Source organism: Prionailurus viverrinus, chromosome D1 (assembly GCF_022837055.1).
Source record: "Prionailurus viverrinus isolate Anna chromosome D1, UM_Priviv_1.0, whole genome shotgun sequence".
Taxonomy (NCBI): Eukaryota; Metazoa; Chordata; class Mammalia; order Carnivora; family Felidae; genus Prionailurus; species Prionailurus viverrinus.
The window spans coordinates 108709799-108723211 of record NC_062570.1 but is presented as its reverse complement, the minus strand read 5'-3'; the positions used below and the strand labels follow the sequence as shown (position 1 = coordinate 108723211).

The following is a 13413-nucleotide window of genomic DNA, read 5'->3' as shown; positions in this document are numbered from 1 at the left end:
CGCATTGGCTTCCTCACATGGCACAGGGCTGCTAGGGCTTTCTTCAGGGGACGGGCCAGTCGGGCTTGCTTGGATGTCCCGGGGGTGGGGGTGGGGGTGGGGGTGGGGCGGCGGTGCATGGGGCCTGAGTCCGAGCTAAGCCTTTGCCTAGGAGATGGGCTCTGGGCTCCCATGAAGCCCGGAGGCTCCTTCCCTTCCTTCCCAAACTCCTCTCCTTTTCATCTCTTCCTCTCCTTCCTCTCCTCATCCTCTCCCCACCCCGTAGAATTGCTCTCCTCCCTAGTGAGTTCTCAGCCCAGCGGGATGTCCCCTAGTGCCGAGGGCTTTCACGGAGGGACACGAGGCGGGGGAAGGACGTGGGGTCTCTGACCAGCGCTTCCAGAATGACGCCCAGGAAAGGGGCAATTAGGCTAGATGACAGGACGTGAGTCAAGGCACCTGGGGCCGCCCAGGGTAGGGTGGGGCTGCAGGCCCAAGGTGAGGCAGCCTGAATGTGGGGGTGGGCAAAGCCGGGAGGGGTGGCCAGGCTGGCCTCCCCGGGATGGTCTGCAGCAGTCTGACTCCTGGGGTTTCCACAGCCCCCTCTTGGGGGTAACTGATGGCCATGCCCTCCACTCAGCCCAAGCTTCAGAGTCCGGTGGGGTGGGTGTGGACACCCTGGTCTCCAGCTGGTCAGAGGAGCTGAAAGCCCCCTCCCACAGGCCTCAGGATGGGAGCTCTGATGGCCATCCGTCCCACCCTGTTGGTGGCTCCTATCGGTTGTCAGGGGGGCTCTGGAGGACAGGCCAGCCGGGGGCCCTGGCTGGGCTGCGAAGGGTGGCTGGGGACTGAGGTGCTTTCACAGGTCGGCTCCGAACGGATGGGGTCAAAATCAGTCACCCCGCTCCACTCCCCGCCCCCCTCCAGGGTCGGCCTTGACCCCAGCGGCCTTTCAGCGCCCCCTGCAGGCGCTCCCTGGGTAGCCGCTTCCCCGGGGACAGGGCCCTCAGGGTGTCTGAGCCCCAGGCCCTCCCGTTGCAAAGGCAAGTCCACACCGTGCGAGAGGTGCTGGACCGAGGCTGTGCGGGCAGCACCCGCGCGAGGGGAGCCAAGGAGTGAGCGGAGGATGGTTTTTCGGCGACCCCTCCCTTTGGCTGGTGGCTAGGAAGCGGGCAGATGCCCGGTTGCCCGGGGGGCTGGCTCCCTGGAGGGGAGGGCTCAGAAGCACCTGTGTGCCCCCCTCCTTGGGGCACGGGCTCCGGTGCCTCATCACCACCGGCTCCAGCAGGCACCCGGGCGGAGTGTCCGCCCGGTAGAGGCTCCGGGTTCTCCCCAGGCCCCCGGGCCCGGCTCCCGGTGCTCCCGGGTCCCCAGAGGGCCGCCCGGGGTCCCAGAGCGCACGGCTCGGCCGCCCGCCCCGCGCGCCCGAGGGAGCCGGGCCGCCCCCGTCCGCCCGCCCTCCCGCAGCCCGGCGCTGTCACGTTCCAGCCGCCTGACTCAGGCCGCGCGGGGCGGGGAGCGGGAGGCGGCGCCGGCGCCCGCCTCGGCCCCGGAGGCGGCACCAGGAAGCGCCCGCCCCGGCCGGAGCCGCCATGTAACCGGCGCCGCCCGGAGCAGAGCCGCGCGCGCGGGCCCCGGCCACCCGCACGCCATGGGGGACGAGGACGAGGACGAGGGCTGCGCCGTGGAGCTGCGGATCACCGAAGGTGGGGCAGGGGTGGCCGCGGAGGGGCCGGTGGTGCGGGGCCCCGGGGGAGGGCCGCCGGGGCTGCGCCGGGGAGGGGTCATGCACTGGCCGCGCTCATTCGCCTGCTGCGCCCGCAGCCAACCTGACCGGGCACGAGGAGAAGGTGAGCGTCGAGAACTTCGAGCTGCTCAAGGTGCTGGGCACGGGAGGTGAGGACCCCCACGGGGCAGGTGTCCCGGGCCTGGCGCCCTGAGCCTCGCGCGCGCGCACCCGCCCGGGCCTGGGCCCCGGCCAGGCCTCCGGCAGTGCCCCCCACCCTTTCCCGGCACAGCCCGCCTTGCCTGCTCCGCCCCGCCCTGCCAGGGTTTGCATGCCCACTCCCGGGGACGTGCCTGCTCCTGGGGCGCTCCACATCGACACCGCCCCTCCCTGCAAGGTCCTCCCGGGGTTCGCCGGCACCCTCCAGGACTTGCAGCCCTCCCAAGTGATTTGCACACCTCCTCCCCGCCCCAGGCGATGTGGCAGCCCGGTCTCCTGCTTTGCTCGCTCCCAGCTTTGCACGCGCCCCGGCCTGGGTTTGCACATCCCTCCCCTGTCCACTCTGCCTTGCACCCCCTGGCGTCTCTGTCTGATCTACGGGTTTGCACATGTCCTGCCCCCACTTTGCCCCGCAGGCCTCCTGGAGCTGCCTGCCTTCCAGCCTGGTTTGCACCTCTCCCTGGTTTTGTGGAGCACCCTCCTGGGCCGCGTACACCCTTTCCTCAGAAGGCTCTGTCAGCTTTTTGCACGCTGGCCTCTCACTCCGGCTCCTTCCCCCAGTTTGCACACTCTCCTGGGTTGGCGTCACCCCCCCCCCCCCCCGCCCCCACCAGTCCGCACCACCCTTCTGCTCACGGTCTACCCTCCGCTCGCTCACTGCTCCCACAGCCTACGGGAAGGTGTTCCTGGTGCGCAAAGCCGTCGGGCACGACGCAGGCAAGCTGTATGCTATGAAGGTGCTGCGCAAGGCGGCGCTGGTGCAGCGCGCCAAGACCCAGGAGCACACGCGCACCGAGCGCTCGGTGCTGGAACTGGTGCGCCAGGCGCCCTTCCTGGTTACGCTGCACTACGCCTTCCAGACGGACGCCAAGCTGCACCTCATCCTGGGTAAGGGCGGGCACCTGCCCGCCTTGGAGGCCACCACCGAGGCGGGTTGGGCCGCGCGATCAGGGCTGCTTCCCGACGTCCATTCCACACCCCCCTTCCCCCCAGACTATGTGAACGGAGGCGAGATGTTCACCCACCTGTACCAGCGCCAGCACTTTAAAGAGGCCGAGGTGCGCGTGTACGGGGGCGAGATCGTGCTGGCCCTAGAGCACCTGCACAAGGTGGGTGAGGGCCTGGCCGCCCGGCTGCTGCCGAACGTGGCACCCCCGTGGCAGCCTTGAATCGCTGTGTCTGGGGCTTCCTGCTGGGGGGGGACTGGAGCGCCTTTCGCGCAGGCCTCCTGGAAGGAAGGCCGTAGCGCTGCCTGGGGAGGGGGTCCCTTCCTCCTGGAAGGGGCTTTCCTCTGACGAGGAACCCGGGGCCACCTCCCGGGGCCACGCTTGCAGAACTTCCTCAAATGGGGACCTCAGGCCTTGGCTCCCAAGGCCTTCTTCTCGTAGGCTTTCCTCCCTCTGGGACCTGTTTCCGTGGGGCATCCCTGCACCGTCCCCGTTCCTTGCTTTGGCGTCTTAAGTGGCCTTTCCCATCCCACGGCCCGGTCCCTGGGCTCACTCCTGCACCGGACACCCCTTCTCTAGGGGGTTGCCCTGATCCCCGAGCTGGGTCTTGGTGCTCGGCCCCGGACACGAGCCGTAGAAGCGGGGGGGGGGGGGGGGGGGGGGGGCGGGGGGCGTCGGGGAGGAAGCCTCAGTGTCCCTCTTGCTCCCACCAGCTGGGTATCATCTACCGAGACCTGAAGCTGGAGAACGTGCTGCTTGACTCCGAGGGCCACATCGTCCTCACAGACTTTGGGCTCAGCAAGGAGTTCCTGACGGAGGAGGTGAGCGCAGGGCCACGTCTCTGCCTACCGCTCCCCCACTCGAGCCTTCTCCTTCCCGTCTCCTCCTGCTCCGCACCCGGCTCTGCGTTTCTCGCGGCGCAGAGGCAAACGGATCCAGGTCCTGCCTTCAGGAGGCTCCCTCTGTTCCGACCCTCACAAGTCCAGCGAGTCCTACTCTGAGCCTTGGGGACTGCTGGGTGTCCCAACGGGTCCTCTTGCCCTCCCAGAAAGAACGAACCTTCTCCTTCTGTGGCACCATCGAGTACATGGCCCCCGAAATTATCCGCAGCAAGTCGGGGCACGGCAAGGTGGGTTGGCAGGGGAGCGGGTGGGGAGCGGGGGCGGGGCGAGGCGGGGGTGGCCCTGACCCCGGCTCTGCCCTGGCAGGCTGTGGACTGGTGGAGCCTGGGTATCCTGCTCTTCGAGCTGCTGACGGGGGCCTCGCCCTTCACCCTGGAGGGCGAGAGGAACACGCAGGCGGAGGTGTCCCGGTGAGCGGGGCTGGGCGAGGAGGGTGGCTGAGGGGCCTGGGCAGGGTTGGGGAGGGGGCTCGCTGCCCCTGACGCCCCCGCAATCCTCCCAGACGGATCCTGAAGTGCTCCCCTCCCTTCCCCCCCCGGATCGGGCCCGTGGCACAGGACCTGCTGCAGCGGCTACTTTGCAAAGACCCCAAGAAGCGGCTGGGCGCGGGGCCCCAGGGGGCGCAGGAAGTCAAGAACCACCCCTTCTTCCAGGTGAGGCTCCTGACCCTCCCGCACACCTCCCTGCACACACCCAGACCAGGCTGCTGCCCTGTGTTGGGGGATGGTCTGAGACTAGCTGATCTCACTTGATTTAGAAAAACCTCCAGGGGCCCCTGGGTGGCTCCGTTGGTTGAGCGTCTGACTTGATTCTGGCCTTGGTCATGACCCCAGGGTCGTGGGATGGAGCCCCACGTCGGGCTCTGTGCTGAGCGTGGAGCCTGCTTAAGATCGTCCCTCTCTGTCTCTCTTTCTCCCTCTGCCCCTCTCCCCCACTCGCATGCTCTCTCTCTCTCTAAAAAAAAGGAGAAGAAAAACCTCCAGAAAAAGAAAGTGGGTTTGTCGTCTCCGTCTCTAGTGAAACCTGGAGGATGGGTCGGGTTCCTGGGGGAAGGAATGTTGGGCTCATTGACGGGCAGGGCTGGCAGGGGCTTGAGCATGGATTCGTCATCAGCCAGGTTCAGAGAAGGGAGGTGACCCGCTCCAGACCGCACGGGAAATGGGGTCGCGCTGGGAACAGGTCGCGGGTCTCCTGTGGGCCCGAATCAGAACTAAGAGTCACTCTTTTGGCTCTTAGCATCCTCCCAGGCATTCTGTTCTTTGCTCCTGTACAATCTGTGTGCCTGTAATTCAGAGGGACAGTCGGTCAGTCGCTTGGGTTTTGTTCACTTGGTAAGAGCACACACAGGTTAGAGTGCAGTGCAGAGTGAATCGTGTTTCCTTGCGAGACCTTGCTGGCTCGGGCGCGGTGCATGGCCGGCATCGTTGCCCAGCAGGACCCTGAAGCGGTGATCACCCGCCGTGTGTTGGCTCTTTGCGTTGTCGTGTAACCTTCAGAACCATTCTGATCATCCCCATCTTCACAGACGAGGAAACCGAGGCTCAGAGAGGTTAAGTGATTTGCCCGAGATCACCCAGCCGGGGGGTGATGGAGCTCAGATCCAAACCCAGGTCTGGGTGATTGGAAGCCCATGCTCTTAACTGCTGTGTTCTGTTTATGGGCGGGGAATCAGATTTGCTACTTGTCTGACATTGTAACAGAAGTACCCATTTATGGGCACTTACGTGGGCCAGGCACTCAGTTATCCTTGCTGTGAGTGCGATCCTCTTAAATCTTCTCACCAATTACCTGCCTGGAAGGTTCCTTGGAGACGCTTTCTTAGACAGGAATCCAAGTCTCCGTGGTGAAGATGTCCCTTCGCGGGGGGAGTGGCTGACGAGCGTCAGTCTCCTTAAGTGAATTCCTCAAGCCCACCCTGAGTACATGCCCCGGGTGCTGGGAGTGGGTTGACCAGTAATCATACTGGAGAGGCGCTAAGGTCTTCGAGGCCTGGGGCTCAGAAGGGGTGGTGGTCCCCTCAGACCCCCTTCTCTCAAGACAGCCTCTTTGGTGGGGCGCCTGGGTGGCTCGGTCGGTTGGGCGTCTGACTTTGGCTCAGATCATGATCTCACGGTTCATGGGTTTGAGCCCCGTGTCGGGCTGTGTGCCGACAGCTCAGAGCCTGGAGCCTGCTTCCGATGCTGTGTCTCCCTCTCTCTCTGCCGGTCCCCCACTCGTGCTCTGTCTCTCAAAAATGAATAAACATTAAAAAAAAAAAAAAAAAAAAAAGAGATTCTTTGATGAGAGCAATGCTGAGATCCTGGTGCCAGCCCCGCGGCCTTCAAGCCCAAATCAGGCCTCTTGGCTGTGAGTGACAAAAAAGTCGAACCCAAAATGGGGATATCCCTGGAGTAGAGTTTGGCTGCTAAGAACGAAGATTGGAGTGAACAATCTAGATGAGATAGACGTTAATTAATTAATTAATTAATTAATGTATAACGGTTGGCTTTACCACAGGGCTGCTGTGGTGTTTTGTGAATACAAGCTCCTTTCTTCTTTTTGTAATGCTCCTTCATTCTTAGCCTCCATGCCCAGGGCTGCCTCGTGGGCCAAAATGGCTGCCAGAGCTCTTGCCATCTAGCCCGTTATCTAGGCAGGAATCAAGAGGACAAAGGAGGAGAAGGGCAAAATGGCACGTGCCAACTAGTCACCCTCCTCTTGAGGTTCTTTCTCTGGATTCCTACCTCGCAATTACTGCTTACAAGTTATGGGTCACCCCCAAGTGCCCCAAAGTTTTCTGCAATACGTTAGTTGTGCCCATTGCTTCCTGGAGTAAAGTTGGGGCTGTGGTACTAAGGAAGACCGGGACGATGGCTGGCTGGCCAGGCAATGAGCGGGCTCTGCCACCCTAGCTTAAACATAAAAAGGTATGTTTTAGCTCCCGTAAGTGAAAAGTCCCAAGGAAAAGTGGGCTGACTTCAGGCAAGGCTGCATCCAGGTGCTGGATTTGTGTCATTAAGAATTTCTTTCTTTGTGTCTTGGCTTCTCTGTTCATCATTAGACCCTGAAGGGGTCCCCCGGCAGTTCCAGGCCCACATGCTCCCCATTCAAGCCCAGTTGGGGAAAGAGATTTGTTTTGCATGTCAATGCTATCGAAAGTCCCAGAATTGACTAAGTGTGGCGGGGGGGGGGGGGGGGGGGGGGCGATTCTGTGGGGGAAATCGGGATTCTGTTATCAGAGGGAGAGAAACACAAGCCGGGGAGGCAGGAAGAACAACTTTCCACCCAAATGCCAGATAGCCCCTTGTCTCACAGAGGAGCTGCCCAGGGAAGGTGGCCTGGAGGGGACCGGGGTTTTCACTTCCTACCCTTGACCCCCCCGATCTCTTACTCCTTTTCTCCAGGGTCTGGATTGGGCTGCGTTGGCTGCCAGGAAAATCCCAGCCCCATTCCGGCCCCAGATCCGCTCGGAGCTGGATGTGGGCAACTTTGCAGAGGAATTTACGCGGCTGGAGCCTGTTTACTCACCCCCTGGCAGCCCCCCGCCTGGGGATCCTCGAATCTTCCAGGTGAGAGCTCACAGAACCACAGGTGCCACGGAGACAGGACCTCGCTGCCAGCCTTGCCCGTGGCTGACTCATGGCCCTGCATAGGCCCTGTGTTCTGATCAGGACTCAGCGTCTCCCCCAGACCCTCTCCACTGGTGGGGCACCCGGAGGTCGTCAGTCCTACGGACTGCCGTGGCGGGACACGTCTTTGAATCTCGTGGTGTATCTTGAGATTTCATGTTACCTTCCCTTCTACTCCACACATCTCTTTTCTGTTCTCTAAAAGCATCGTTTTAACTATTCAGTTAAAACTATTCAGTTAAAACTATTCAGTTGCTTACGTGGACAACTAGAAAGAGATTCCATGTTTATACTGTGGCTTTGCATGTTCCTTTGGCAAACCGTATCACATTTGTGGAAGCACAGGCCCCCTTCACTCAAGTTTAGAAGCTGAGGCCTGTTGGACAAGTCCAGACTTCCTTGCTCGGCATTCAAGGCCCCGTATGACATCATTCTTGCTCAGCGCTCTAGCCTCAGTGCTCACTGTGGTCCCACTTGGTGCTCCAGCACCTATGACAAACACGCCTCTGTGCCTTTGCACATGCAGTTCCATCCACCTGGAGTACCTTCCCCACTGTTGCCCACCTGGCAGGCTCCTAGTCATCTTCCAAGCCTCCCACTCCTGTTTCAAGCCGTGCTGCTCCTGTGTGAATTCTTCCCCACTCCTCTAGTCCTGGGCTGCCCTTTCCTTGTGCATCGGTTCTCTGTAGCTGGCACCTCCTCTGAGCAGTGTGTCAGGTTGTATCCTAACTGCCTTCCTGAGACTGCTTCCCCTGGTCTGGAAACTCCCAGAAGGCAGGGACTGACTGTGTTTAATTTCTGTGTCCCTTTGCCCAGTGTGGGGGCCTGGCCTGTAGGACACGGTTCGTAAATATGAAGGAAGAATAGGCCAATGTGAGCCGTAGGTGGATCAGTCCCCTCTGTGAGCCCTCTCCCAAGTGATGGCTTTGCTAGAACCATCCATCTGTTGTCTCACGGTTCTCGTGAGACAGTTCTTTCTGGTGAATCAGCGGTTACTTTCATTCATCCATTTCACGATTCAAAAATATGTATTGAGTGCCTACAATGTGCCAGGCACTGATCCGGGCACCCGGGGACTGATCAGTGAACCAAACAGAAAAGCCTAGAGCCTGCATTCTCATGCACAGTGGGGCTGTGTGTTTAGCAGAAAACAATACATCATCAAAATGACCCTTAAGAAACCCTTGAATTGCCTCTTTGTATTTCCTCAGTGGCCCCTCCCCTTGCAGGCGGGGGGGGGGGGGGGGGGCAATGTTTGGTTTGAGATGAAGGAATAATGACTTTTTTGTATTCAGTGGGTAGGTTTGAATTCTCATAAGCTAAGTGTGTGTGATGCCAGGCCATGCCCCTTTTATGCGTTGGGTCCGTCGTTGTCTGGGTCACTACATTGTGCCAGATGATGGCTTTGGAGCTTAGCACTTGGCGGTCACTGTGATGGGAAGGGCGGAGTTTCAGATTCCTGCGGGATGCGGACCCATGTGATCATAGAACAAGCTGGAATAACATGTCAACACATCCTATGTGCACCAGGGATGCCAAAAGGAACGTCCTCCAGTACCTACTATGGTCCAGGGTCTTACCTCTGCCTGCCCTGCCCCTCACCCAGGCTGGGTCTTCCTAGGACTCCATTTGTGCCTCCACCCCCGATACCCACCAGCCTCTGACACAAACCCCACCCCTGCAGGGATACTCCTTCGTGGCGCCCTCCATCCTGTTTGACCATAACAACGCGGTGATGACAGATGTGCTGGAAGCATCTGGCGCTGGAGACCGGCCCGGCCGGGCAGCGGTGGCCAGGAGCGCCATGATGCAGGTGGCTTGGGCCGGGGGGGGGGGGGGGGGGGGGGGGGGGGGCGGGAGTTGATTCTGGGGAGTCTGGGCTCAGGGACTCCAGACCTGGCTTCACCAGGTGTGCCCACGGTGAGGTTTGGAGGCTCTCCGAGGTGGCATGTGAACGTGGCCGCGAGGCTCCCGGGTGCGACCTCTGACGCGCCTCCTTCGCCGCCAGGACTCGCCCTTCTTCCAGCAGTACGAGCTGGACCTGCGGGAGCCCGCACTGGGCCAAGGCAGCTTCTCCGTGTGTCGCCGCTGCCGCCAGCGCCAGAGCGGCCAGGAGTTCGCGGTCAAGATCCTCAGCCGCAGGTGGGCGGGCCTGGGGTGGGCGGGGCCTGCAAAGCCGGGGCCGGGAGGGCGGGGCCGGAGGGCGGCCGAACTGACCCCGCCTGCCTCGCCCCCAGGCTGGAGGCGAACACGCAGCGAGAAGTGGCGGCCCTGCGGCTTTGCCAGTCGCACCCCAATGTGGTGAAGTTGCATGATGTGCATCACGACCAGGTGACGCTTTCCTGGGCTGGGGCGCAACGCAGGGACTCAGGAGACTGCCCTTGGAGGGCGGGAGACGGGGTGGGGGTGGGGGTGGCGGGCGGGGAGGGCAGGAGGAGGAGCCTGAGGACTGGGTGCGGGGGCCTTGAGGGGTACGGCAGGCCAGGGAGGTGGTATCGGAGGGTAGTAGGGCCGGAGGAAGATCGGAGGGTCGGAAGGCGGAGCTGAGGATGGCCAAGGGAACTGAATTTGAGGCCGACGTGGAGGGGGCTAGGATTTAAGGTGGCAAAGGGGCGGAGGCCCGGGAGGCTGCCTTGGGGCCTACGGGTTGTTTTGGGGGTGATGGTAGTTCCTCGCTCGAATAGGGGCGGGGCCTGAGGCTAGGGGCGGGGCCCGGCCAGTGGGTGGGGCCTGGCCGGAGACCGGAGGTTCCCAGCGGGACCCGGAGGGTGACCTAGGCCCGCCGCTCCCCGCCCCGCAGCTGCACACGTACCTGGTGCTGGAGCTGCTGCGGGGCGGGGAGCTGCTGGAGCACATTCGCAAGAAGAGGCACTTCAGCGAGTCCGAAGCGAGCCAGATCCTGCGCAGCCTCGTGTCGGCCGTGAGCTTCATGCACGAGGAGGCCGGCGTGGTGCACCGCGACCTCAAGCCGGAGGTGGGCGCGGGGCTGGGGGAGCCGGGGAGGGCCGAGGCGCGGAGGGCTAGTCCCTAACAGGCCGCCCCGCCGCCCTCACAGAACATCCTGTACGCCGACGACACGCCCGGAGCCCCGGTGAAGATCATCGACTTTGGGTTCGCGCGGCTGCGTCCGCAGAGCCCCGCGGGGCCCATGCAGACGCCCTGCTTCACGCTGCAGTACGCAGCCCCCGAGCTGTTGGCGCAGCAGGGTTACGATGAGTCCTGCGACCTGTGGAGCCTCGGCGTCATTCTGGTAGGAGACGGCGTCCCCAGGAGGGTTCAGGGTGCCCCGAGCCTGGGGTCCGGGGGCTTCTCGAGGCGGGCCAACAGGGACGCCCCCGAGGCGGAGGACAGGGGTCGTCATGGTGGGGGTGGCAGCGTGTGCTCGGAGGCTGGGTTTGGAGGGCCTCCCCATACAGAGGCAGGGTTGCTCCGGTGCTGAGGTCAGGGCATCCCAAGTATTAGGGGTTGGAGGTCAGGGTTCATCCTCAGGAGTTACCCTCATGGAGAGGGTGAATGGTTCTGTGGGTGGGTGGGCTGAGTCGGCCTCCTGGCCTGTCTCGGCCCTGCAGCCCGGACCGGTCTCACTTTTCCCTCCACCTCCCCAGTACATGATGCTGTCGGGGCAGGTCCCCTTCCAGGGGGCTTCAGGCCAGGGCGGGCAGAGCCAGGCGGCAGAGATCATGTGCAAGATCCGCGAGGGGCGCTTCTCCCTTGACGGGGAGGCCTGGCAGGGCGTGTCTGAAGAAGCTAAGGAGCTGGTCCGAGGTGCGGAGCCGGTGGGGGTGGGGGCAGGGTCACAGATCATGGCTGGGGAGGCGGCGGCCGTGGGGTCTCGATGGGTTAAGTGTTTGGTCTGGGGAACTGGGCCGGGAGGAGAGTGGGGCTCTTGGGAGGTCTCTGGGGCGCAGCCTCCACACACACACACACACACACACACACACACACACACACACACGGCCCCTCCTCAACACTTCCCTGCCTCCAGGGCTCCTGACGGTGGACCCCGCCAAGCGGTTGAAGCTCGAGGGGCTGCGGGCTAGCACGTGGCTGCAGGACGGCAGCGCGCGCTCCTCGCCCCCACTCCGGACGCCCGACGTGCTGGAATCCTCGGGTCCGGCTGTGCGCTCCGGGCTCAACGCCACCTTCATGGTGAGGGGCGGGGCCTGTGGGCGGTGGGCGGGCGGGGCCTGGAGAGGCGGGGCCTCCGAGCCCGGAGAGGTGAGGCGCACCCAGTACTGACCTCCCTCCCCCGGTGGTCGGCGCCTTGACCTTTGGGAGAGGCTGCGGGCCGGCCACCTGATGGCCTTGATCCGGTGGGATGGGAGGGAGGGGCTGGGTTGGGGGCCCGAGGGGCCCGGCAGGTGGTGGGGGATGGGGGACTCACCCGCCTTTCTGCCAGGCCTTCAACCGGGGCAAACGTGAGGGCTTCTTCCTGAAGAGCGTGGAGAACGCGCCCCTGGCCAAGCGGCGGAAACAGAAGCTGCGGAGCGCCGCCACCTCCCGCCGCGTCTCCCCCGCGCCCGCCGCCCCGGGCAGGGCCCCCGCCGCCAAAGGAGCCCCCAGACGAGCCAACGGCCCCCTGCCCCCCTCCTAGCCCCACCCCCACCCCGTAACCTCCCTTCCCCCACAGGGGCTGTGACCTGGGAGCCTCCGGTATCGGCTCCGCCCCATCCCCAGGGATTGCCTTTCCCTCCCCTTCCCCCCCCCCCACCCCACTCCCAGACAGAGCAGAAGTATTTTTATAAGCAGAGAATTTTTTATGTCTTACCAGATAGAGTTCGAGATGCAGGGAGGGAGGGGCCTCTGCCAAGACAGCGCCTCATCTGGCTGAAGTCACTTCTCCCCCAGGGGGCTGTTCCTGCAGGGAAGGGTTCCTCCCGCATTTCTACGCACTGAGTTGCCTGCCTGCTGCAGGGAGAAACTGGGACCTCTCCCCTGCCCTCCCCTGAGGCCCTGCTCTTGGGAGGGGGCGCCCCTCTCGCTGTCACTTTATGGACTGTCTGTGCAATCATGTCCACCAAAGACCTGTGTTGGGGAGGGGGGTTCAAGGAGAGGTCCTGGGGGACCCCTGAAGCATTTCTGCCTCACTTTATGTCACCTGCTTCTCCCCTGTTGGGGCTAAGTTAGGAGGTAGGCAACCCCTAGAAGGGGAGGCCCCTTCTCACCCCCCCACTCCCCACCCCCCTTGGCACAGCTGCCCCTGGCTGGGGGCAGGGCCTTGAGGGTCTGGGCTGGGCATCTGCAGTCACTGCCTCAGCCCATCCAGGCTGTGCCTTTGACTTTAAAATAAAAGTCCATCCAGTGCTGTGTGGGAGGTCTGTGTGTGCGCGGAGGGTGTGTGGGGCAAACGTTTCCAGCCAGTGGGGCCTGGGGCCCCAGAGAGGAGGGACAAGGGCAGACCCTTTGTCCATACCCTCTGTCCTTGACTTTTGAACCCAGCAGCAGGAGGGCCAAACAATCCTCTTGGCTGCATATTTGGACAGCTCTGCCATGGATCACTTAGGATTCTCTTGGGTATAGTAGTAGAAAACCCAACTTGAACTTAACTTCAGAGTGGGATTTTCTTAGGCCCTTGTAACCACACGGTGCAGCGGCGGCTTCAGGCAAGGTCTGATCTGGACACAAACTCATGGCCAGGACCCAGTTTCCCAGACTCAATTTTTTTATTCCGATTTCTTGGTGTTGCAGCCTGGAGCATTTTCCTTTTGGCCCCAGGATGGGTGCCGGGTGCTCCAGGGGCAACAGACTGAAATGTGATAGAGTGTTTTAGCTTTCCCTGTGGAAATCCCAAGAAGAACTCCGATCGGATCCACTTAGGTCACGTGTCCTCCGTGGACCAGTCACTGTGGCCAGGGATACAGGGTGCTGCTTGCCTTAGATCTGGATCTTGGACTCCCCTCTGGAAGCTCATTGGGTGGAGAGCCAGTGAAGGGGTGGGTCCTTAGAGGTCTGTTGGACAGAGCTTGGTGCCTGTCAGAGAGGGAGTCCTTGAGGCCATCAGTGTGGCACCTCCCTCCAGCAGAGCGGGAGAC

General features: G+C 62.5%; 1 protein-coding gene across 3 annotated transcripts; it reads left to right on the top strand.

Moving 5' to 3' along the window:
* Positions 1-1526: 1526 nt before the first annotated feature.
* On the top strand, positions 1527-12688 carry RPS6KA4 (ribosomal protein S6 kinase A4). 3 transcript variants are annotated; one of them, XM_047823662.1, is made up of 17 exons: positions 1527-1685; positions 1804-1875; positions 2594-2812; positions 2918-3033; positions 3585-3692; positions 3920-4000; positions 4080-4183; positions 4276-4426; positions 7157-7321; positions 9066-9194; positions 9390-9523; positions 9619-9712; positions 10182-10355; positions 10437-10631; positions 10987-11146; positions 11367-11530; positions 11781-12688. In XM_047823662.1, exons 1-17 carry the CDS (start codon positions 1631-1633, stop codon positions 11973-11975), a joined length of 2316 nt encoding a protein of 771 aa, XP_047679618.1. In that variant the 5' UTR covers positions 1527-1630; the 3' UTR covers positions 11976-12688. The 3 variants fall into 3 exon arrangements, with proteins under 3 accessions (XP_047679618.1, XP_047679619.1, XP_047679620.1); XM_047823664.1 differs by having other exon boundaries at positions 1602-1685; positions 1804-1829; XM_047823663.1 differs by lacking the exon at positions 1804-1875 and having other exon boundaries at positions 1528-1685.
* The last annotated feature ends 725 nt before the right edge of the window (positions 12689-13413 follow it).

Bases quoted from the DNA above. Each gene is read 5' to 3' on its own strand.
- RPS6KA4 (XM_047823662.1), top strand. From the start codon at position 1,631: ATGGGGGACGAGGACGAGGACGAGGGCTGCGCCGTGGAGCTGCGGATC. The intron at 2,813-2,917 runs GTAAGGGCGGGC...CCTTCCCCCCAG, and splicing joins CAAGCTGCACCTCATCCTGG to ACTATGTGAACGGAGGCGAG. The intron at 9,524-9,618 runs GTGGGCGGGCCT...CCTCGCCCCCAG, and splicing joins GTCAAGATCCTCAGCCGCAG to GCTGGAGGCGAACACGCAGC.